At 46.9% G+C, this 25796-nt stretch overlaps 1 protein-coding gene across 1 annotated transcript; it reads left to right on the plus strand.

The window, feature by feature from the left end:
- The first annotated feature begins 91 nt into the window (after positions 1-91).
- Positions 92-23891, plus strand: LOC147030073 (uncharacterized). The gene is made up of 9 exons (XM_085873778.1): positions 92-626; positions 3246-3320; positions 3740-3823; positions 4090-4170; positions 5089-5122; positions 6123-6232; positions 21128-21185; positions 21323-21885; positions 23398-23891. Exons 1-9 carry the CDS (start codon positions 420-422, stop codon positions 23731-23733), a joined length of 1548 nt encoding a protein of 515 aa, XP_085729904.1. The 5' UTR covers positions 92-419; the 3' UTR covers positions 23734-23891.
- The last annotated feature ends 1905 nt before the right edge of the window (positions 23892-25796 follow it).

Consider the following 25796-nt stretch of genomic DNA (forward strand, 5'->3'; position numbering starts at 1 on the left):
AAACAGAATAAAAACTAAGATCACCCAAAGGTTCGCCGGCCTGGAGATGACGTCATACAGCGGCTCTCGATGGAATAGGGACGGGGCGGTGTATAAACAAATCTTGAACAAGCAGCGAAAACGGTGTCCTGGTACTTTTGACTCACCCAACACACCAGGAGCGAATAAATTAAATGAAATCCGTTACCGGGGGAATGAATGCGATATGGGAATGAAATCAACTCCTTATTCGTTCATTTGAAGGATTAAAAAAAAACGTTTTAGTGAATAATTATAATTGAAGTATTAATCTCATGTTAATGTTCAGTATTTTTATTGTAAAATATATTTATGATGTTTATTTTTATCATTTATCGTTCTGAATTAATTCGCCATTGTTGCCATTGTTCCCATGGTTCCCCATTGTTGCCATTGTTCCCATGGTTCCCCATTGTTCCCATGGTTCCCCATTGTTGCCATTTTTCCCATGGTTCCCCATTGTTCCCAACGTCCCCCAATTTGAACCCACGACGCTGATCCCTCATTTGTTCGTGAGAATCATGAAGTGTGGACGAGTTTTTCTCGTGCTCCTCACCGTCATTCACCTCATTTACTCCATTTATCACCGACACACGATCTCCACAAGGGTGAGTAATAGTAAACGGTGAGTTTGTTGATGTAATTACCGGGACCTTTGTCCATGTTTGTTGTTCGGTTCGGTGTTGTGGGTTAATTTATGTGTTGTTGATGTAACGGAGCCTTGATGGGCCAAGTGTCCTCTTCCCCGTCCACGTTCCGTGTGGATCCTTGTAATGAAGTGGAGGAGGACGAGGATCAACGTTCGTTTCACTTTTACACAAAAACTGAACTCTTCCAACACTCCCTGGGGGAAGGACCCGGAGGGGGCGTTTGGGCCGTCGTTTATACACCGCATCACCGACGGTCCTTTGGTCCTGTGGACCACACATCACCGACATGGTGCTCGTTGAGTGTTTGTAGGTAGAACAGTTCATGGTGATGGTATTTGGGGCCTGTTCACGTCACGGGGTCAATTAACCCGATGGGGTCAGATCGGGATTATGAACCTGTCACAACCAAACAAAGGGAAATGGGCAGAGATTGGGAGGGAGAGAGGAATGGGAAGGATGTTCGTGATGTGGGGAAGAACATGGAGAATGGGAAACAAAATGGACACCGTGTAATCCCCACGGACACCGTGTAATCCCCACGGACACCGGGTAATCCCCACGGACACCGTGTGATCCCCACGGACACCTTGTGATCCCCACGGACACCGTGTGATCCCCACGGACACCTTGTGATCCCCACGGACACCGGGTAATCCCCACGGACATCGTGTAATCCCCACGGACACCGTGAAATCCCCACGGACACCGTGAAATCCCCACGGACATCGTGTAATCCCCACGGACACCGTGTAATCCCCACGGACACCGTGTAATCCCCACGGACACCGTGAAATCCCCACGGACACCGTGAAATCCCCACGGACACAGTGTGATCCTGGTCGACCTCTTTATTTGGAGCCATTTACTCGTGTTGGTTAGTTTGGGTTTAAATCATGTTGACTGGTGTGGGTTAGTTTGGGTTGAAATAATGTTAACTGGTGAAGGTTAGTTTGGGTTTAAATCATGTCGACTGGTGAAACTTCGTTTTGGTTTAAATAATGTTGACTGGTGAAAGTTAGTTTGGGTTCAAATCATGTTGACTGTTCTCTGTTAGTTTCGGTTTTAATCATGTTGACTGTTCTCTGTTAGTTTGGGTTTAAATAACGTTGACTGGTGAAGGTTAGTTTGGGTTTAAATCATGTTGACTGGTGTAAGCAAGTTTGCGTTTAAATCATGTTGACTGGTGTTGCTTAGTTTGGGTTTAAATCATGTTGACTGGTGTGGGTTAGTTTGGGTTGAAATAATGTTAACTGGTGAAGGTTAGTTTGGGTTTAAATCATGTTGACTGGTGTAAGTTCGTTTGGGTTTAAATAATGTTGACTGGTGAAACTTCGTTTGGGTTTAAATAATGTTGACTGGTGAAAGTTAGTTTGGGTTCAAATCATGTTGACTGTTCTATGTTAGTTTCGGTTTTAATCATGTTGACTGTTCTATGTTAGTTTGGGTTTAAATAACGTTGACTGGTGAAGGTTAGTTTGGGTTTAAATCATGTTGACTGTTGTAAGCAAGTTTGCGTTTAAATCATGTTGACTGGTGTCAGCTAGTTTGCGTTTAAATCATGTTGACTGGTGTGGGTTAGTTTGGGTTTAAATAATGTTGACTGGTGTAGGTTAGTTTGGGTTTAAACCATGTTGACTGGTGCAGGTTAGTTTGGGTTTAAATAATGTTGAATGGTGTAAGTTAGTTTGGGTTTAAATCATGTTGACTGGTGTAAGTTAGTTTGGCTTTAAATTGTATTGACTGGTGCAGGTTAGTTTGGGTTTAAATCATATTGACTGGTGTGGGTTAGTTTTTAGTTTAAATAATGTTAACTGGTGTAGGTTAGTTTGGGTTTAAATCATGTTGACTGTTCTATGTTTGTTGAGGTTTAAATCATGTTGACTGTTCTATGTTAGTTTGGGTTTAAATTACGTTGACTGGTGAAGGTTAGTTTGGGTTTAAATCATGTTGACTGGTGTAAGCTAGTTTTGGTTTAAATAATGTTGACTGGTGAAAGTTAGTTTGGGTTTAAATCATGTTGACTGTTCTATGTTCTTTGAGGTTTAAATCATGTTGACTGTTCTATGTTAGTTTGGGTTTAAATAACGTTGACTGGTGAAGGTTAGTTTGCGTTTAAATCATGTTGACTGGTGTGGGTTAGCTTGGGTTTAAATCATGTTGACTGGTGTAGATTAGCTTGGGTTTCAATCATGCTGACTGGTGAAAGTAAGTTTGGGTTTCAATCATGTTTACTGGTGTAAGTTAGTTTGGATTTAAATCATGTTCACTGGTGCAAGTTAGTTTGGGTTTAAATAATGTTGACTGGTGTAGGTTAGTTTGGGTTTAAAAAATGTTGACTGGTGCAGGTTAGTTTGGGTTTAAATCATGTTGACTGGTGCAAGTTAGTTTGGATTTAAATCATGTTGACTGGTGTAAGTTAGTTTCGGTTTAAATCATGTTGAATGGTGTGTGGATTTAAATCTGTTGACTGCTCTAAGTTAGTTTGGGTTTAAATCACGTTGACTGATGTTGGTTTAGGTTGGGTTTACATCACGTTGACCAGTGTTGGTAATTCCCTTCTCCTTGTGTGTCCTGCAGGATCTCTGGGAAGTTTCTGTGAAGCTTTTCCAAACAATCTTGAAGAACCTTCCGATCCCCCTTCATTATATTCAGGTATGGCAGCGATCATTCCTCCACAAACTCACCTTCCTGAGGGCTGTGGGTCAGGTAGTTAAATGTTCCCACCTACGGTCAGTTTGTTGGGATCCCAGGTTCAAATCCCTGATGTGGGATTGTCACCAAACATTTCCCATCCCTTCCCTGTCGGTGCAAACCGGTCGATACAATCAGCGAGGGGATGATCAGTTTACCTTTGCTGGTGTGGTTCATACATCCTGCCAGTCCACACGTGTGGTTGATTCCAATAAATTACCACTCACCCAGTTGAACCCAGAACAGCACGAATCTCATGCTGAACGAACATCGACAAAATACTTCCCTGAGTGCAGCTCACCCTGAACACACTCATCACAGTTTCAGTGGAATATCTTTGATTCATTCTCTATTCTTGTTTTCTTGTTTCCATCACACAGCAAGCCATTCCTCGGGAACCTCAAGGGACTTTCCAGTCTTTGTGGAATAATCTTTCTAAAATTCTTCCATCCTTCTTGCTGAAGGTAAGATCACACAAACCACTCCAGAATTGTACACTTTCATCCCAGAAGATATAAATGTACACCAGGACAGACACTCACAGCCACCCAAGCAGGCCAGAACAACGACATACACAACCACATACCACTCACAAAACCACAAACACAACCACCCCTCCACCTTCATCACACGTCACAATCGTTGAGGGACAACTGATCATTTGTCCCCATTTCGGTGAAACAACTTTAACTAATTCCCAATTCTTCTTGTTCTTGTGTCCCTCACACAGAAACCTGACCCTCAGAAACCTCGAGGGATTTTTCACTCTTTCTGCACAAAAATTTCAAATGGTCTTCCGACCTTTCTGAAGGTATGATCGCACACCCACTCGACAAATACACACACCTTCATCCCACGGGACGTTAAACCACGCAAGGCTTTGTTTTACAGAGTTTTGTGTTTTTATAAAAAGGAGTAATTTATTAAATAGTTATTTCCTAATTGGTGGTGGAACAGTTAGTTCATTATTACTAGGGTTGGGCATACAACCATACTTTTTTTTAAAGGAGTGTTTTTTATGGCCAAATTTCACGCTGATCACGAATCCATTGCACTTTTTGACATCGGATGATGTGTTAGGTTGGTAAAATGCAAAAATTCAAAATGGCCACCAAATTTACCCACTTTTCAGGTAAAATTTGATAATTGGTGCTTACTCGGGCATGTAATATTAGGGTTGGGCACACATCGACTTTTTCTCTGTTGTCCCGTTGAAATGAGTGTTTTTTATGGCCGTTTTTCACGCTGATCACGAATCCGTTGAAACTTGACCAAGGATGATGTCTTACTCAGACAAATCATTACAAATCCTCCTAAGACATCATACGAGGTCAAAAGTTTCAACGGATTCGTGATCAGCGTGAAATTGGGCCATAAAAAAACACTCCTTTTAACGGGACAACAGAGAAAAAGTCGATGTGTGCCCAACCCTATTATTACCCGGATTAACACTGTTGGGATAGTCTATCTTGTATTTCCCCTCGTCCCTCCCTCCCCCCATGCCATTGTATGTTCATCAATTACATGTTCTGTTATTTCCTCGATTCACTCCCCGATTTAATTAATTACACCTCGTGGAATGATGCACAAGGACTCGAGTGCTCGTGTGTAAATTAACGAGAGTTATTTGAATTTTTTATTCTTGTTTTGTTGGACTTGGGTTGAACTTGAAGATCTGTGAGTGAAAACCTTGCACAGTTTAACATTTTTGATTTTTGTGTTCTTGCAGTTCCTGAAAGGTGAAACTTCATTTTCAAAAGAACGTAAGTGACTCTTCGTCATCCAATCGATTTGTCTTGTTTAGTTATCAATAACTTGATGATTTCTCGATATGTCATAGTCGTGATAATGTCCAAGCAACACGGATCATCCTCTGTTGTACAAGTTCCGTGTAAAACAGATCAAATGTGGCTCCCAGGATTTAATAATTGAAAAGGATCCATCACTAATGATGAGATCCGAGTGGGTGTGGAGAGAGTGAAGATTGAGTGAGGAAAATGGAGGGAAGTTAACAGAGGGGATTATCTACTCTGATAACGTCACACTCATCAACTTTATTAACGACACACACATCCACTATGTTAACGTCACACTCATCTACTATGTTCACGACACACACATCCACTATGTTAACATCACACTCATCTCCTATGTTCACGTCACACTCATCCACTATGTTCACGTCACACTCATCTACTCTGTTAACGTCACACTCATCAACGATATTCATGTCACACTCATCTCCTATATTCACGTCAGACTCATCTACTATGTTAACGTCACACTCATCTACTCTGTTAACGTCACACTAATCTACTATGTTCACATCACACTCATCTCCTATATTCACATCACACTCATCTACTATGTTCACGTCATACTCATCCACTATGTTAACGTTACACTGAACTACTATCTTAACGTCACACTCATCTACTATATTCACGTCACACTCATCTACTATGTTAACGTCACACTCATCTACTATATTCACGTCACACTCATCTACTATGTTCACGTCACACTAATCTACTATGTTCACGTCACAATCATCAACTCTGTTAACTTCACACTCATCTACTATGTTAACATCATTCTTATCTATTCTGTTAACATCACACTCATCGACTCTTTTTTGATATCACTCTTCTCGACTCTGTTAACATCACAATCATCGACTGTGTTAATATCACACTTTTCTAGTGTTATCAAAAGATCCCCAAATTTCGCTTGTTAACCTCCTCTTGTTTTTGTTTCGAACAGGTCGAACCTCATTACAGATTTTATGGAGTGAAACCGACGTTCTAAACATCTTCCTCGTGAGCTCCATCATCTCAGCTCTTTTGACCTGGATCTTAAAAAATCTGATTGAGGTAAGGGTGTGTGTGTGTGTGTGTGTGTATGTGTGTGTGTGTGTATGTGTGTGTGTGTATGTGTGTGTGTGTATGTGTGTGTGTGTGTGTGCCTATTTTGGAAAGCCCTTTATCACCACTAACTGACTCATTGGAATAAATTCTCACTTTACAAGACTGTCCAGAAATGTCTCGAAATAAAATGAATAAAACCAAATACAAAATTCAGCTCACGTTGTTTCACTCCAGCTCAGTGTCACGTGACTAAATATAATGGCCTGTCTGCAGTGGATCACCATTCCAAAGGTATATCATGGGGTCTGGAATTGAACCCAGAACAGACTTGGAATTGTTATATCTCAAGCATTTGATTACACAATCATTACAAATCGAAATTCAATTAAAGTATCAAGAAGTGAAGATGTAAATTTAACATGATGATCATTCAAAGAACGTGACAATCACGGTTGATTTTCAATGTTGGTTGAGAAGATTTTACATTTTAAAACAAAATAAATATGGACTACGCTGTGTTATCAAACATGTGAACCTCTTTCTGAACTCGCTCACCCACCGACTGGCTCACCCACCAACTGGCTCACCCACCTCTGGCTCACCCACCAACTGGCTCACCCACCTCTGGCTCACCCACCAACTGGCTCACCCAACGACTGGTTCTCTCACCGACTGGCTCGCTCACCGACTGGCTCGCTCACAGACTGGCTCGCTCACAGACTGGCTCGCTCACAGACTGGCTCGCTCACCGACTGGCTCGGTCACCGACTGGCTCACCCACAGACTGGCTTGCTCACCGACTGGTTCTCTCACCGACTGGCTCACCCACAGACTGGCTCGCTCACCGACTGGCTCGGTCACCAACTGGCTCGCTCAGCGACTGGCTCGCCCACCGACTGGTTCACCACCAGGGATGGAACTTGCATCGTTTATTTTTTTCAACTTGCAAAGTGCTGTTCACATTGAGTCATAAACTGTTATAAAGGCTTAGAACTCTTTCTAACACTATTTTTACACCGCCATCTTGCCAAGTCCATCATCCCGTTCCTTGCATCTGGCATTCAGCATGTCGCCTCGGGGCATCAAATCGTCAGATTTATAGGTTATGGTATTCAACTGTCGTCAGCGAAGTGACGGGACGGGTTGTGTGGTGGATGTCGGGATGACGTGTACATCCATGGAGGCCAAGCTTAGCAGAAGATGTAAGGCTGTCATGACGTTCCAGATGTAACACCATAATGATATCACAGCAAAAAGAGCAGGTTACACAGAGGGATTGACGGATGCAGAAATCCAGCTTCTTTAACATATAGGTAACTAGCACAGCCCCGCATAACCTCGATGATAAAAGTCCTCCTTCAAGAGAATGCCACATAGTTAATTGGGTGGTATATAGGCAACAGATTGCTGCCTCAATTTCTCACAGGAAAATAAAACAAACCAGGCACAACAAATCCCACCCATTTCAGGCATAAAGTTATTTTGGGGATCAAATTTAAATTTGATACATCCTTAACCTGAATGTTGATTAGAAGGAATAGAATAAGGAATATTTTAGTCTTCGTTTGAAGTCAATTAAACCATTTTTGACGAAGCTGTGACCGTAAAATGATTTTAACCTTTAAGGCCATGTAAGGTGAAAGGTCATGGTGTCAAATGAAAGCCAATAAAGGACTTGATATATGTCTTCCATAGTAAACACGCATATTTCTAACCTTTTTTGATAAATAATGGAAAATATGTAATTTGGACTGATGACCATGACCCCCAAAACTTAGGACTCCACCGATCTTCACAAATATGCATTTTTCACTGTAGGAATGGGTAGGATTATAAATGACAAATAGAATAAGGTTCACTATAAGCTTAGTTTGAAGTAAATCAGATCATTTTTGACGAAGTTATGAGCGAAAAACGATTTTGATCTTTTCGAGACCTTGACCTTGACCTTTGATCCAATTGGACCCAAAAGTTAATGGGGTCGTCCAATCTTCATTGCCCACCTGTGGATTAAATTTGATCGTGTTTGCAAAAGCCGTTTTGCTGTAAAGTTGCTGATAGACAGACAGACAAACAAACAAGCAGTCATAGACTGGTACTTACGAAATCGTCAACTTGACCTCTGACCTTGTCTCATAAAAGCTGTCTCTAGAGAAGGTAGCGACGCAAACCAGAAGTTTATATGATAATTCTGTACCAAACCATCAAAAATCAAATCTTTGACCTCACTGTGAGCTTGACCTTTGAGCGATTTTGACCAAAATCTAATCAGCGCTCGCCATCACCCTCCTGAATCATGTGGTGTAATTTGACATTGGTAGCTTCTTCCAGCTCGAGTTATCACGGATTAACGGAACGTAAAGGTCACACTCGATGGCCCACCCAACTCGAAAGGACGCTGGGGCGAGCGCGATGACATCAGCGCACACACGCAAAAACTTTACATGACTCAACGACGCGTCTGCTCGAGCGCCCTGTGCCACGTGACGAGCCGTGACGCGGCGGGTGAAATATTTTTATACAATCTCAAAACGTCTCCAAAACATCCGATTTTTACCAGAATTTTGACAACTGAGTGTTAAGCGTCCTAAGCGATCGCGAAAACCGAAGACAAAATTAAAATCGAAGTTAAAACGAACTCGAAGCAAGCAAAAAAATCGACCGAAGCAAAAACACTGCAGTTCTGAAGATTTAAAGTCGAAGTCGACCGAAGCAAAAATACTCCATTTCTCCAGAGGAATTTACGGAATTATTTAATATTATTTTATCAAAGTCAAGGCCATCTCCACTCATGGCTCACAGACTTCCTTTCCTGTCGCAGTCAACGTGTGGCCCTAAATGGAGTTCTTTCATCCCCCCTTCCTGTCCAGGCTGGAGTTCCTCAAGGTAGCGTTCTGGACCCTGTTCTTTTTCTGGTTTTCATCAGTGGTCTCTCCGACTCTCTGGAAAATCCTCCATATCTCTTTGCTGATGACTCCACCCTCAGCCGTAGCATAGGTCATCCCTCAGACCGGCAAGCAGCAGCTTGTTCGCTCACTGCAGATCTGGATAAAATCACAAACTGGTCCAACACGTGGAACATGTCTTTCAATCCGGACAAATCTCACACTCTCACAATGTCTCTTCGAAAGGACCGTTTAGAACCCCCACCCCCCATCCAATTTCTCAACAATCCTCTGGAAGAAGTCCTTTCTTTCAAGCTTCTGGGTCTCACTATCTGCCATGACCTTTCCTGGGAAAGCCACGTTTCAAACCTCGCCTCCAAAGCCAGTCGCCGACTGGGAATCCTCCATCGTGCAAGGTCCTTCTTCGGCCCACCTGAGCTCCAGACCACTTACAAAGTTTTGTCCGCAGCCTGATGGAGTACTGCTCTCCCCTCTGGGCTGGTGCTACTGCCTCCCACCTTTCTCGGCTTCACGCTGTAGAAACCAAGGCATTTCGGATCATTGGCATCTCCCGCAATGAGGCTGAGTCTTTGGGCCTCTCACTCATTCACGTCAGGTTCGTCGGTGGTCTTTCTGTCTTCTACCATCTCCTCTCCAGCCTCGCCCCCTGCTCTCTCTGCAATTTGTCCCCACCACATTTCCGCAGGGCGCTCAAGGTCCGCCAACAACCCCCTTCTGGTAGAACTACCAAAATCACGAATCACTGCTCACGTTCCCTCTTTCATTCCTCTTTTTTCCCGCCTTTGAATAAACTCCCTCGCTCTATTCATTCCCATTCTTCCCTCCAGGCCTTCAAAACAGCTGTTCACCACCACCTCTTATCATCCCCCATCCAAATCCTCGATCTTTTCTACCCCCGATAATCCACCTAAGCCCACCTCCTTCAAATTCCCTGCTTTCCTTCCTGAAAGTCCCTGTAATGTCAATCTTATATTCCCCATGCTCCCCGTCCCATCCCTCTCCCTTCCACAGATCTCCAAATGTCTCTGTTCCCACTATTTTGTCCTTCCCACTCCCTCCCCTCTTGTCTCATGCCCCCCTTGATGTGCGTTGTGTGTTCGCTCTCATACGAGCCTCGACAAAGTAGACAAAAAAAATACTGTGGATGTGTCGATATAATACATTGTGGTTATATAGCTCGGTAAGATTCCAATTACAATGGACACTGTGGATGTGTCTATATAATACATTGTGGTTATATAGCTCGGATAGATTCCAATTACAATGGACACTGTGGATGTGTCTATATAATACATTGTGGTTATATAGCTCGGTTAGATTCCAATTACAATGGACACTGTGGATGTGTCTACATAATACATCGTGGTTATATTGCTCGGATAGATTCCAATTACAATGGACACTGTTGATGTGTCTACATAATACATCGTGGTTATATAGCTCGGTTCGATTCCAATTCCAATGGACACTGTGGATGTGTCTATATAATACATTGTGGTTATATAGCTCGGTTAGATTCCAATTACAATGGACACTGTGGATGTGTCTATATAATACATTGTGGTTATATAGCTCGGTTAGATTCCAATTACAATGGACACTGTGGATGTGTCTATATAATACATAGTGGTTATATAGCTCGGTTAGATTCCAATTACAATGGACACTGTGGATGTGTCTATATAATACATAGTGGTTATATAGCTCGGTTAGATTCCAATTACAATGGACACTGTGCATGTGTCTATATTGTTGTGGTTACCAAATTCGCAAACCACCATTCAGGTCCCTTAGGTGAGGTATCTCGGTAAGTGCATGTGTAGTTAGGCCCAAACCCGTTGTCTAGTGGGAATACATGTCATTTATGCGAGCTGCGACTCTTCAGGATAGCCGTTTTTCTTTTACTATCTATATTTTGGACCAACCGCCATGATTACCACCACAACCACAACATCAACCACCAACCACAACGCCGCTTCACCACAACCGCCACGACCTTCACGTCACACCTCGCAACCGTAGCATCGCCACCGTTCTTGCCCCGCTGTGGGTACCGGTGTTGGACTCGTGCAGGGCGCACGTTGAACAGCGTGTACAAAATCACGGATTTTGTGCTTCAAAAACGGATCAAAAACGACACACGCCCACTTTTTGCCGTCCAATCGGTGAGCGAGGGCGATTTGGCCCCGCCTCCAGAACGATCGATATATGCAAATTTGTGGATCAAAAAGCCTTCACGCCCACTTTTTCTCGGGCCAATGGGGAGCGAGGTGAAAGGTCGAAGGGAGGGGGTCAAAGGCGAAGCTACGGGGGGATAAAAAGGACGGTGTTCGTCAGTCAGCAGAACGAGAAGGAGTCGGAACGGAGGGGACGAGTGTGGAAGTCTGGAGCCCGAAGCCTGCAGTAGCTGGAGAAGCTGAAGAGTGTGGAAGTCTGGAGCCCGAAGCCTGCAGTAGCTGGAGAAGCTGAAGAGTGTGGAAGTCTGGAGCCCGAAGCCTGCAGTAGCTGGAGAAGCTGAAGAGTGTGGAAGTCTGGAGCCCGAAGCCTGCAGTAGCTGGAGAAGCTGAAGAGTGTGGAAGTCTGGAGCCCGAAGCCTGCAGTAGCTGGAGAAGCTGAAGAGAGTCGAACGAGGGGAGCCCAAAGAAGAGTCCAGGGTGGAGAGTCCAGAGGCGGAGAGGCGGCAGCGGCGAAGGCAGACGAGGGGGTGCTCGCGTCGGTGCCGGGAGCTGCACGCCCGAGGGAGGCCGGCAGCGCGACCTGGCCGAGGTGGAGACGCACACTAGGGATAATAAAGATCCTCTATACCCCGAGCATCAGCAACCCCCTCCTGTTTCCCCCCGCGCTGAGATAGTGCGACAAAGGGGGCCCCTTTTCCCACCCCCTGCCTGACACTGTCCGCGAGGCCCGCGGAGAGAGGCGCCATCGCCGCTCCGCGTCTCATCACCAGACGGGTAGGCGCGACCCGGTCTCGGCCTCAGGCCCGCCTCATTCTTGAGGGTATTCTTTCCTTGGTTTTGGGTATGTGTTGTCGGCGCCGTCTGTGAAGTAGAATTGTATAAGTGTTGCCGTGTGCTCGGTAGTCGGTATTAGCTCTGCACTGTGTTCTCACTTTTATATTTGCTTTTTGTGTAAATGGAATTGTGTTTTCTTTTTTTTGTGTGCATTTGGTGGAATTGTATTTGTGTGCTTCCCGTGTGCCGCGAATAAATGTGCTTTATTGTTGAACTGTTCTCCCGCTTCGCTTCGTCTTTTCCTCCATTGAATCCTCATCTTGCTTCACGTAAAGGGTTGGTAGTGGGCTGAATACGCCCGATAATTAATCGAACCGTCGAGGTCGACGATAACACCGCTCGGTTATTCTGATAGTACGGAACGGGTCGCTTAAGTGGCCCGTGTCCGAAGTCGACCTGCGGCGAGGTGCGATCGCCCGGTCTACCCTCCGCGTGGGTACTTAGGTAGGTCGAATTTGGCGAGCAACCCTATCCCACGTGGGGGCTGATTGGCTCGATCGCGGTGAGACCGAAAGGTCCACCCGTGACTGGTTCCCGGCGTTAGTCCGAGAGGGTCACGACTGGATTGTCCGTCCGGTGGGCGACGTGCCGCGATTCGAGTTACGTGGCCGTCAGCACGCCGGCGGGCGCGAAATTCCCAACACTGGTGTCAGGTCGTGCGATACATATCCATCGCCCTCCTCGCGGCACTGGTATCGGAGAACAGGAAAACAGGCTCTCCTGTCTCCGGCTAAATTCACGGGAATCGGTCCAGGGGTGAGAGAAGCGACCCCCGATTCCCTCCAAATTACGAGCGAGTTAAATTAACCCTTCACGAGAAGCAAGATGGCGTCTCAAGGCGAGCGGGTGCCGGTGGATTAGGTATGTGTAATAGTAATGTAGAATCCATGGCTCAGGACGAGATCACCGTGCAAGAGAAACCCGTACCAGAAGGTTGGGAAAGGCATCGATGCAGTTCATCTGGTCGGTTTTTTTATTATAACCCCACCGCTAAATGTAGTCAGTGGGAGTGGCCAGGGCAGGTGACAATACAGCACGTTATGGAACTCGTGCAGAGCATAAATGACAAACTGGATTACAGGAATGCCGAAATGAAAGAAAGGAACAACGAAATGAAGAGAAATACGCAACAAATGGAAAATAAAAAAATGGATGGAAACGCACTCGAAGCGAAAAACCAAATGAAAGAAATGCGGGGTGAGATGCAGAGCATGGGCATAGGCCTGCAGGCAGGCATTATGGCAATGGCGAGGAGCGAAACGCGGACCACGGGCGAGAAAATGGCGCTGCCACGTGCTGGGACGAACGAGCTGGGGGGAGTGCAACGGCTGTCAGGCCCGCGGTCGGGGCGGGCGAGAAAATAATTCGGGAGACGTGTAAGACGAGACACGAGGTAAAGAAGGTATTAGAAAAATTAAAAGAAAGCCAGGAGGAGACAGAGGAGGGATTGAAGGTCGAAACGGTGGAGTGTGAGAAAAGACTTCAAGACATGAAGAGAGTTGATAAGCTGGGACTGGAGGGAAAAACGGAGACAGAGGAACTGGGAAGACGGGTAGAAAACCACAAGCGCAAGCCGGAAGAACAGTTAGAAGCCAAAGCAAAGTCTGAGTGTGCGGAGATGAGAAAGGAATTGGAAAAGAAAGTTTCTGAGTTACAGAAACACCAAAACAAAGAGAGGGAACTACAAAACGAACTGAGAGTGTTAAAAGAGGAAAGGAAGAGAACGGAAAATGAAACTTTAAGAAACCACACTGTACAGATCGAACAGCTGGAAGCGAAGGCCAGACTAAAGAATGAGGAACAAGAAAGAGTAATGAAGGAAGAACGAATGAGACAGGAGAAAGAAATCAGTCAGTTGAAAGAAATGACGAGATTGCAGAAGGAGGAACAAGAAAGACAGTGGAATAGAAAACTGAAAGAGTATGAATTTGAAACTGAACGACAAAAGGAAAAAAATAGGTTTGAATACGAGGAGAAAGTAAAGGAGCAAGGAATGAAGCAGGAAGGAGAAATCAGGAGATTGAAGGACACAACGAGATTGGAGAGGGAAGAACGAGAGGAACAATGGAATAGAAAACAAAAAGAACATGAATCTGAGGTTGACCAATTGGAAGAAAAGCTGAGGCTGGAGTACGAGATAGACAAAGAACAGCGAATGAAACACAAACAGGAGATTAACCAAATGAAGAAAACCATGAAACTGGAGAAGGAAGGACAGGAGAGGAAACGAGGAAGAGTAATGAGACAGCAGCAAATGAAACACAAAAAGGAGATTAACCAAATGAAGCAAACCATGAAACTGGAGAAGGAAGGACAGGAGAGGAAACGAGGAAGAGTCGTGAGAGAACAGCGAATGAAACACAGGAAGGAAATGAGCCAATTGAAAGAAACGATGAGATTGGAAAACAAAGAGCAGGAGGAACAGTGGGAAAGAAAACAACAACTCTATGAGTGTGAAATTGAACAACGAAAACGGAGAGAGAACGAACAGCTAATGGGGCTCAGAGAGAAAGAACGACTCAGATGGGAAAGGAAAAGGAACCAGGAAGAGACAGAAAAAAGGAACCAGGAGAGAAAATGTATAGAGACACGGGAGACAGAAAAAATAGAGGAGAGACTGCACGATGAAGACGGGGTAAGTGACGCGCACACACACACGGAGGTAGTGGAGGATCATGGGGGTGAGCTGGCGGACTGTGTAGGGACCCAGTGCGAGCACCTGGATGGCCTCCTCCAGGAACGAGGGGAGGGAGTATGCCCCCTTGAGGAGAGTCACGACCAGGTGAGTTCGGTCGTGCTTTGCGAGTTGAGGGGAGGAGTGCTGCGAACGGGTGCTTGGAGAGCTTGGGGGGTATAGAGGCCCCGGAGACCCTAGTGGGGACTCGAATCCCCAGTGTGGTTGTCCCTGTGTGTGTGGTGCAAGGTGTGAGTGCGTCCCCGTGTGTGGAAGCGACCCCGTGTGTGAGTGGTGTGGTGGCGATGGTGCCGGAGTGCGTGCTTCCCAGCACGCCGTGTGTGGATGAGGCACCGTGTGTGAGAGAGGCCGTGTGTGTGGATGAAACGGCCAGTATGAGTGAGGAACCGCGGATGAGTGCCCCCGCGTGTGTGAGTGAGGCACGGTGTGTGGATGAGGCACAGCGGTTGAGTGCCCTCGCGTGCGTGGGTGAGGAACCGCGGGTGAGTGCCCCCGCGCGAGTGAATGGAGCACCACGTGTGAGTAGTATGGTTTGTGTGAGTAGTGAAGCACGCGTGAGTGAACGGCCGTGTGCAAGGTCGCTGTGTGCCAGGGAGACCGTGTGTGTGAGAGAGCGGTATGTGAGGGAGATGTCGGTCGGCATGCGGGAGCACGCAGCCGCGTCTCCCCGTGTGAATGTGATGGTGTGGACTGTGTGCGTCGTAACACGCGGGAGTGCGTGGGTTGAATGGCGACGACGACGACGACAGATGAAAGAAAGCCGAGTAGCGGCTGTAGCTATTTCGGGGACCGTGCCGGGTTCGCCCAGCAGTGAGCACGCGGTCCGTGCTGTGCAACGCACGAGACCACCACGTGCTCGCTTGCGAGAGTGAAGTCCCGGTCCGGAAACGCACGCGGTGGATTTGCCGATCCCGCGGACGGACAAAGTTTAGGCAGGTAAATGGATTTGGACCGGACGGGTTCTCCACGCGATCGTGTGTGTGCAGCTCCAACGGGCAAAGCACATGTGTTCGCGTGGGAAACCCCTCGAGACGTGGGGCTTGTGTTTTTTTTTGCGCACGGTGACGTCATGGCTGCACGTGTGGTTGGAATCCGGCAGGAGGGGTATCTCTGCCGGATGGTCCCGTCCAAGGAGGGACGAGGAACACGTGCAGCTGCATGACGTCACGGGCAGGTGTAAAGTGCGCGAGCTCTGAGTTGCCGCGCAGGTGCTGCGCATGGAAAAAAAAAAAAATAAATAAACAGTAAGCCTCACTTTCGGGTGCAAAGGATTCCTGGGCAAGGGGTGGAAGACCCCCTTACCTGGGCACAGGATGGAAACTAGTTAGGGGGAAGGGTTAGCTTAGCTAGACCGACTCCATGGGGCAGGGGGTAAGTCCTCATGGAGTCCGTGGAATGGATTAGTTAGAGGGATTGTAGCCAGAGTTAGGTTGGGAAATAAAATGGGATTATTTTGGAGACAGTGACAGACTGATGGATGTGTAGAGGGGACGCAGCTTAGCTACGTAGTGTTAAAAGGAACGTGCTACTAGTTTAAGGGACGACGTGGGAGCACGAGTTAGTTAGGGGATGTAGATAGAAGGATGGCAGAGTTCAGCGGTGTGTGTGTTGAAGAGTTGGAGAGTTGTGAGGTGAGTACATGGTGAGTGAGTGAGGCCAGCGGGTCTGTGTGTATGGAGTGAATGGGGAATGCATGGTGCGATGAGTGATTGGGGGGAGGAGTGACTCCCGCCCAAGGGACCCCCGGGGTCAGTGTAGAGTGAGTTAGCTGGGTTAGTTAAATTGAAAAATGGAGGTCGTTTTGTTGTTGGTGGGAAAGTAGGCTCGAGACCCATTTGGAGGGGTGCAGGAGCCCTGTTGACGGGCTTGGGAGCGTGGCTGCGAAAGGTGAGTATCGCTGAGTGGGTACCCCGGGCACCAGGCTAGTCGGCCGTGGTAGGCCAAGGGCCCATGGGGGGCCGGGATAGCGTAGTGGGCACGGGTGCGCCTGCTTGGTGCGGGGGCCCGGGGCGCCATTAGCCGCGTGGGCAGTGTTGTGGGCACGGGTGACCCTCGGAAAGGGGCCCGGGAGGCCGGCCTGCCACGTGTGCGTTTCAGGGGAGGTGCCATGGGGGGCACTCCCCGGTGTTAGGGAGCTGGTAGGCTCGGAGGCAGTGTAGTGCCCGGGGGTGCCATAGCGGGAGATTCGGCAGAGGGTCGTGCCTGCCAGAGGGAGCCACGTGTCCCAGCCAGGAGACCGTGTGAGGGCACGGAGAGAAAATTGGGGGGCGAGGCCCGAAATTGTGAGGACACCAACACAGGCGACGGGAATCTGGGTTGTTAGAACCAATAGTTTAAGCGAGAGGCGCTTGTTGAAAGCCCCGGGGTAGTTTAACAGTTAAATGGTTAGGGTAGATTAGGAGATGTACCCCTCCGCACCATCCATCCCCTCGCTGTCGTTGTGGGCCGCTGGACCCACTTGGTGTTAAGATCGCCGAACTCTGGGGAGGCCATTCTGAGGCTTCGTTGGGCCTCGACACAGGACGTTAGCTCTCCCTTGTTCCCCTCTGGGAAGGGAACGTAGGGGTTGGGAGTAGGCTAGGTGACAGGATAGGTTAGCCGAACAAGGACGATAAAGGGGGTTAGGGGACGATTTATAGTGGGGGAGTAAAAATAAAAACAACAAAAAAATAAGTTGGGGCTAAATTGGCTTTTTCACAAATTAAGGGAGTGGGTATGTACAGTGACAGGCAAAGGCGATAGGTTGGGAGGGAGACAGGTAGGTAGGTCCGAGCCCGCCTTCCAAGTGGCCAGCACCACCGCACTCCCTCCACCAACCTCCACTGAACGGCAAAGGCTGGCCAGCTTCATCGGCTGGCTGTTTTTCTTCAAGGCCTGTGCCGGCCAACTTCATCGGCAGCTGTTGTTTTGCTGCAAGGCCTGTGCCATCGGCTGGCCGTGTTTTGCTTCAAGGCCTGTGCCGGCTGGATCGTCGGCAGCTGTTGTGTTGCTGCAAGGCCTGTGCCGGCCACTTCATCTGCAGCTGTGGTACTTCAAGGCCTGTGCCGGCCAGTTCATCTGCCGGCTGTGTTTGCCTGCAGCGGTCTTCTTCTGCGGGCTGTGTTTGCCTGCAGCGGCCTTCTTCTGCGGGCTGTGTTTGCCTGCTCACCTTTGCCATGCCATGCCCACTGCCCACGTTCACCAACCCCGTTCAATTTTTGCTTTGCCCCCCCTGTTCATTTCCATGTGCGCCAGGATCCGCAAGGCAACAGTTTGCAAGCTGCGAGAACTGCCCTGTTGGCAGCTACAACACGGGCCTGCAGTGGCGGCCCGTGCACCGTGTTTGCGTCCATCCATTCATCCATCCATTCATCCATTCATTCGTTGTGCTCATTGCGTGTGCCACTTGAGCTGGCACGGAGACTGCGTTGTGCAGCCCATGCACCGTTGTGGTTCACTGCGTTCAGTTCAAAAGGGAAGGCCTTGGACTGCGTGTGAGCAGCCAGCCACGTTCCCTGTCACCTGCATTGTTTGAGCCAGAGACTGCATGTGGGCAGCCTGGCTCCCTGCTAACTGCTTTCTTTTGCAGAGTTCAATGATCCTGGGCCATGGTTTAGTGTAAAATTTGTAAGTTAAGGTTAAGATGTACTGTAAATATGAGTGCGCCCCCGGCATGTCTGTCCTAGCGCCGGCAATTTTATTTAAGTCGTCCGTATGAGTGAGTTTGTTTAGATAGTTACGCAGCCCTCAGGTTATTTATTTTGGGGACACGAATACCATGAATGTCGCACTCAGGGATCCGTAGGTAAAATGTACTAGGGGAAAACTACACATGATGGCACACGAAAATTTGACGACTCGGGACGAGTCTGTAAAAAGGGAAGGGGGTAGTGTTGTGGTTACCAAATTCGCAAACCACCATTCAGGTCCCTTAGGTGAGGTATCTCGGTAAGTGCATGTGTAGTTAGGCCCAAACCCGTTGTCTAGTGGGAATACATGTCATTTATGCGAGCTGCGACTCTTCAGGATAGCCGTTTTTCTTTTACTATCTTTATTTTGGACCAACCGCCATGATTACCACCACAACCACAACATCAACCACCAACCACAACGCCGCTTCACCACAACCGCCACGACCTTCACGTCACACCTCGCAACCGTAGCATCGCCACCGTTCTTGCCCCGCTGTGGGTACCGGTGTTGGACTCGTGCAGGGCGCACGTTGAACAGCGTGTACAAAATCACGGATTTTGTGCTTCAAAAACGGATCAAAAACGACACACGCCCACTTTTTGCCGTCCAATCGGTGAGCGAGGGGCGATTTGGCCCCGCCTCCAGAACGATCGATATATGCAAATTTGTGGATCAAAAAGCCTTCACGCCCACTTTTTCTCGGGCCAATGGGGAGCGAGGTGAAAGGTCGAAGGGAGGGGGTCAAAGGCAAAGCTACGGGGGGATAAAAAGGACGGTGTTCGTCAGTCAGCAGAACGAGAAGGAGTCGGAACGGAGGGGACGAGTGTGGAAGTCTGGAGCCCGAAGCCTGCAGTAGCTGGAGAAGCTGAAGAGTGTGGAAGTCTGGAGCCCGAAGCCTGCAGTAGCTGGAGAAGCTGAAGAGTGTGGAAGTCTGGAGCCCGAAGCCTGCAGTAGCTGGAGAAGCTGAAGGGAGTCGAACGAGGGGAGCCCAAAGAAGAGTCCAGGGTGGAGAGTCCAGAGGCGGAGAGGCGGCAGCGGCGAAGGCAGACGAGGGGGTGCTCGCGTCGGTGCCGGGAGCTGCACGCCCGAGGGAGGCCGGCAGCGCGACCTGGCCGAGGTGGAGACGCACACTAGGGATAATAAAGATCCTCTATACCCCGAGCATCAGTAACCCCCTCCTGTTTCCCCCCGCGCTGAGATAGTGCGACAAAGGGGGCCCCTTTTCCCACCCCCTGCCTGACACTGTCCGCGAGGCCCGCGGAGAGAGGCGCCATCGCCGCTCCGCGTCTCATCACCAGACGGGTAGGCGCGACCCGGTCTCGGCCTCAGGCCCGCCTCATTCTTGAGGGTATTCTTTCCTTGGTTTTGGGTGTGTGTTGTCGGCGCCGTCTGTGAAGTAGAATTGTATAAGTGTTGCCGTGTGCTCGGTAGTCGGTATTAGCTCTGCACTGTGTTCTCACTTTTATATTTGCTTTTTGTGTAAATGGAATTGTGTTTTCTTTTTTTTGTGTGCATTTGGTGGAATTGTATTTGTGTGCTTCCCGTGTGCCGCGAATAAATGTGCTTTATTGTTGAACTGTTCTCCCGCTTCGCTTCGTCTTTTCCTCCATTGAATCCTCATCTTGCTTCACGTAAAGGGTTGGTAGTGGGCTGAATACGCCCGATAATTAATCGAACCGTCGAGGTCGACGATAACACCGCTCGGTTATTCTGATAGTACGGAACGGGTCGCTTAAGTGGCCCGTGTCCGAAGTCGACCTGCGGCGAGGTGCGATCGCCCGGTCTACCCTCCGCGTGGGTACTTAGGTAGGTCGAATTTGGCGAGCAACCCTATCCCACGTGGGGGCTGATTGGCTCGATCGCGGTGAGACCGAAAGGTCCACCCGTGACTGGTTCCCGGCGTTCGTCCGAGAGGGTCACGACTGGATTGTCCGTCCGGTGGGCGACGTGCCGCGATTCGAGTTACGTGGCCGTCAGCACGCCGGCGGGCGCGAAATCCGCAACAATATTATACATTGTGGTTATACAGCTCGGATAGATTCCAATTACATTGGCACATAGGCTGTCACCAGATGCCTGAAGCCTAAGGACTGAAGACTGAGGGCTCTACATAGTGTGGCCTTCATGTTGTGTGGAGTTCACACGGCACGGTGATGCAGAATGGCTCCAACCTTTCGATACTTGATGATCCTTGAAACAGTCGCTTTGGTTATTTCACATTGAAGGGAAAACTTATCGAGAGGGCATGGCGATTGTGAACGATGACAGCTCCGACGGCATATTTGGCTTGGCATCGGACGAACATGGCAGCCGTATGATTTTACAGGTTACAATTGTGGATGGAGTCCGACCAGCTGTCCAACCAATGGGTGGAAAGTGGAGTTACACACGGGCGGATGGATCGACAGACACACAAGTGTGTTGCTGTAGAGAAAAGCCAACAGGACAAAATGAGTTGCTTGAATACAGAATGGAATGTGAAAACGATGCAAACTGAACAAGTGAAATACCCTTTTCCCTGATTCCTTGTTTAGAATGTGCAGAATTTGATGGAAGTCACAGGAAGTGAGAATCATTGTTTTAAATTGTATTGTTGTTGCTGCTCTGTGTCTTGCAGACATTTCTTGCTTTCAAGAAGATTCGTGAGGACAGGAGATGTTGGCAACAGACCCACAGTAAGTTAAACCTCCTGTAATTGCCTTGGAATTGCATTCACTTTCCATTAATGATAATAATTACATTAATATGTTTAACTCAATAACATGGCCATGGTTCCACTGCCCCACCCCACACCCTCAACTCTCCCAAACAGACTGGCATTGCTTGATGAATCAACGACAGCATATTCAAGCATGGCACAAAAACAAACGGAATGTTATGCTGTGCCATTGTTCCTGCCGACACGGAAGACGTCATGAGCAGCAGAACAAGGGAACCCTGAACGACACGGCAAGCACACTGTCTCTTGGGCAATCCCAGTTGCAGAATGACCTCAACAACGGATATTATCACTGGTCTGACAAGATCTTGAACCATCGAGTATCACCGGTATCTCCATACAGATTGGTGAACCATTTGCAGCAAGGAAATGCTCGAGCATTAATAAAGAAAAAGAATGCAAATATTCAATTCAAAATGAAGGAATCGCTGAAAAACCCTCATTCCAAATTCAACAGCCACGTTGGGCTGATAAATGCTGTCATCCCAATCATGGTTTACCACGGGACCGACGACTCGTGTGGAACAGGGATGAAGAAGAGCGTCTTGCCAGGTTCCGTAAACAATGGTGAAGTCGGTGCTATTCGAGCATCATACAAGGACCACGTCATCGGGAATGAGTTCCAAAAACAGCACGAAAGTGACACAATTATTCAGGTAAGAGCACCACTTTATGCATTTTCTGTTCAACAACCCTCGAGATATGAAATGGATAGAAATACACCAGGTTTACATTTTGGGATGGTTTGTTCTTACAACATGGATCAGCAAGTTTGGTGATAAGTTTGAGCCATACGTAATTGTGATTTGTCCATTGTGTACGACTGTCCATGGAATTCAGGAAAAAGTCCATTGATGTCTTCATCTTCTCACTTCCTGCTTCACATGATTGAGTGCAAGCTTCATGATCATGAGGTCAAGCTTGCATCATCGTGGGTCCCTGATATCCTTGTTTTGTGCAAGTTGACAACAATGCACTCATTGTGTACTCGAAGAACCTCAGATGGTATAGTGGATGTGTACAAAGGAAATGGATAGACAGACTTGGACAGAAGAAATATTCAGGCAGATTGGCAAATTGAACTGGGATTTGAAACTCGATTGGTGTGATGGCTGGAGCGTCCGCACCGAGTCTGAGAGGTCGGCTGTTGAAACCCCAGCCGAGTGAAACCACAGATTTAAAAATGGTGTGTGCTGCTTCCTCGCTTGGCATTCAGCATTTACAAGGACAGAACATGGGCAAGCCCTAAAGGTTGGCATCGATGGGGAGGAGGAAATTCCTCTGTGGGAAATGCCCTGCTGAGTGTGAGATGTCGAAAAATTCAAAAATTATTCTAACTGTCACTCACAATGACAATATTTCCCATGAGTGGGGAAAAAATCATTTCAGATGAGTCGACAATCACCTGGTGTTGCCATTTCACATCCAAAGATAGTCATTCACCTGAAATGTCCAAAGTACCTCATCAATTTGTGGACAGTGCAAATACTGCTGCCCAGACAGCAACTACACTCAAGATCGCAAGCAGTGTAACCTGGTGTCAAGGAACCTCCAAACAGAGGAGACCACTCGCGACACTGTCAAGGCAGGATTTTGTCATTTGTTTCGAGTATCAGCGATGATTATATTTTGGTGAAGATCGGGATGCGATAATTTTTTGATTGATTCCTCACAAGTGAGTGATCGGGCTAAAAACGATACATAGCACGACATCTCAAAACGTTGTGGACGGAGTCAGACAAAACTTGGTGGATGAGGTGAGGAGGTGACAAGAACAAGCCGATTAGATTGTGGAAGTTATGGATCGAGATCCGACCTATCAGTGGGATATAAAACATAAACTGTTCCACCTGGCGTATGTCTGGGGTCTCCCGACTACTGTTCGAGTTGTTTTTGCTTTTCTTTGTTGCTCAAACCTCAATAAAAGAATAATTCCTGGAATCCAATCATGTGTTGGGCATGAAGGAGTGGCGCTCAGATAATTTAAAAAACCCATGCATAATTATTTTCACCAATTGTCGATACATGTGTTGTGAATGGCTACAAAATATATTAACTTAACCATAAACTGATAACCATCTCCAACCGATGTGAATCTGGACTCTCATCCACTGTGACTGGTTGAATGAACCTTCTCCCATCATTGTAATTTGACCTTTTTTCTGCAGGCAAACTACCGTGGTTACCAAACGAGGAAGCATCTGAAGAACCTCTGTGATGGAAATGACATGGTTTCTTTTCAGTCCGAATCAACAGGAAACAAATTTACAAACCAGGTGCATTCCTCACAATCAAGTTCTCCGAGCTATCAGGGACATTCCACCAGGACGAGATCTTGCAGTCCATGTACAAGTCCCAAATGTGATCGAGACTCAGCTCTTGAGCACCAGCGACGAGTGCAGATGGGAAAAGTAATTCAACCTCGTGTTGGTCATGATGGTGGCACCACATCACGTGATTTAAGTCTAAACATCACCAAAAAAAACATCTCCACGTCATGTTGATGTGGTGTTTTCCCATTGGCTTGAGACAAGTGGGATGAATAGTCACTTCCTTGGTGACCCTGCCACGGAAGGGGCAGTCATCACCATCCAATCAGGATACCGAGGATATCTGGCCAGGAAGGATTTGAAAACAAAGCATCAAAGTGCGACATCCATCCAGGTAAGAAACAACATTTTAAACAATGTCGAAACTATGAAATAATCTGCAGTTCTGAAGATTTAAATTTTGGTTTGACCTCGCTGGTGATCCCACCTGAGTCCATTGTTCATGATTCCTCCAGTTCAATCCCATCAAACACATTAATCTCTCAATATTTACAGGTATCCTTGTAATCTGTGTTATGATAGGAGCCGTGTCTGTCTGTCTGCCTGTTTGTTTGTCTTGTTATAACTTGAGAACGGATTTCAATTAATCGAACTATGGTGGATTCAGGGAACTCCTGGGAAGGTTTGTGATGAAAATTTTTTTATGGGCACACGTGGGGAAACTGCAAACAACAACTTGTGACGCAGGTTATCCTCGCACTCCCAAGATTCCTTTTTCTTCCTGCCCTATTGATGATCCATCACAGCAAAGATTGGTATTTTCTTCAGCGAAGTGAAGGGTCTTAGATTCTAGTTTGTATAAAAATCGACTCAGAACCTCCAATATTTTCCCCACGCACACAAAGTGAACGGAGAGGTTAAGCAATTGAGAGATTAAGCACTGTCTGTCCTTCTGTCCACAAATGTCAGTTTATGATCGAGGAACAACTTGATTTAAATTCAATGTTAGATTTTGAACATGCTGTAAAATAGACCTGCAGTCCAACAGTACATTGGCTCTGAATCTGTCCTGATCACACATGTGTAAAGAGGAGTGAGAATTTTTTCCTCTTTCTCCCTCTTTGGAAGTGAAACAAAATTGAAAATCATTCCAAACAGGGAACTTGATGGTTTTAAGGATGTCACAAAGGACACAAAAACAATGTAACGTGTTCATTCAGGTGGTGTTAAAGACGCTGAGTCAACAGCGGTAAATTCCTCGAAATTTTTAGATCCTCGTGTAGGATCTCGAAGTCTTACTCACGTTGTTGTTCTTCATCTTCTTCTTATGGACTTTTTTGTTTCACAGCCTACAGTTTTCATCGAAACTTCCTGAAACTTGGCATAGAAATGTAAAAATTCCCTGCGCAGACAGTAACCATCTCCGAATTTGAAAATTCCTCCCTGAAAAAAGTTATAACGTCAAAATATCTCCGCTAATGGAAATCGCCTAAAAAATTATCGACAAAACTAGGCAAGCCTTTTGAATTCTCTTTGCGGGAATTAGCAGGGCATGAGCAGAGATGAATTACCGCACATATGAATCATCACTATGACGTCATATCAATTTTTATGACGTCATTCCTATTTCTTGACATTTTTTGTTTTGTTTCACATTTTTTGTTTTTTGTTTTTGTTTGTTTTCATCGGATCTTCGTGAAACTTGCCATGTCTATGCAGAAAGCCCACATGCAGGCAGTAAACATCTCCGATTTTGGAAATTCTTCCTGGAAAAAAAGTTGACGTCATAATATCGCCACGAATGAAAAACGCCCATACCATTATCTCCGAAACTAGGCAAGCTGTTTGAATTTTGTTTGTGGGAATCAAGCCGAGCATTAGCACTGATAATTTATCGCAAACCTGATACATCACAATGATATCATATTCGTTTTCATGACGTCATCATTAAGAGGACGAGAATCTTAGCTCATTTGAGCTTGTTTTTCTTCGACCTTTGAAATCTTTATTTTATTTAAATTTAATGATACTGGTACGTGCCTGTACGTGCGTGGCCGGACATGCAATGAAAAATAAATAAAATCTTTCAAACCGCGAGCCAGAAGAAACAACCACACAGGCCATTCCTTGGCTCTCGCGTGCCCGTACGTGCGTGGCCGTACGTGCAAACCCCCCCAAAAAACAACAACAAAAAACTTTCAAATAACCACACAGGCCGTTCCTTCGCTCTCGTTCCTTTTCCGAAATGACGACTGGATTGGGTGTTTATCTATAAATGCGCATGAGAAATCAGGAAA

The sequence above is a fragment of the Eptatretus burgeri genome, chromosome 3, assembly GCF_056783735.1.
Source record: "Eptatretus burgeri isolate ZD-2024b chromosome 3, Ebu_testis_v1, whole genome shotgun sequence".
Lineage (NCBI taxonomy): Eukaryota > Metazoa > Chordata > Myxini > Myxiniformes > Myxinidae > Eptatretus > Eptatretus burgeri.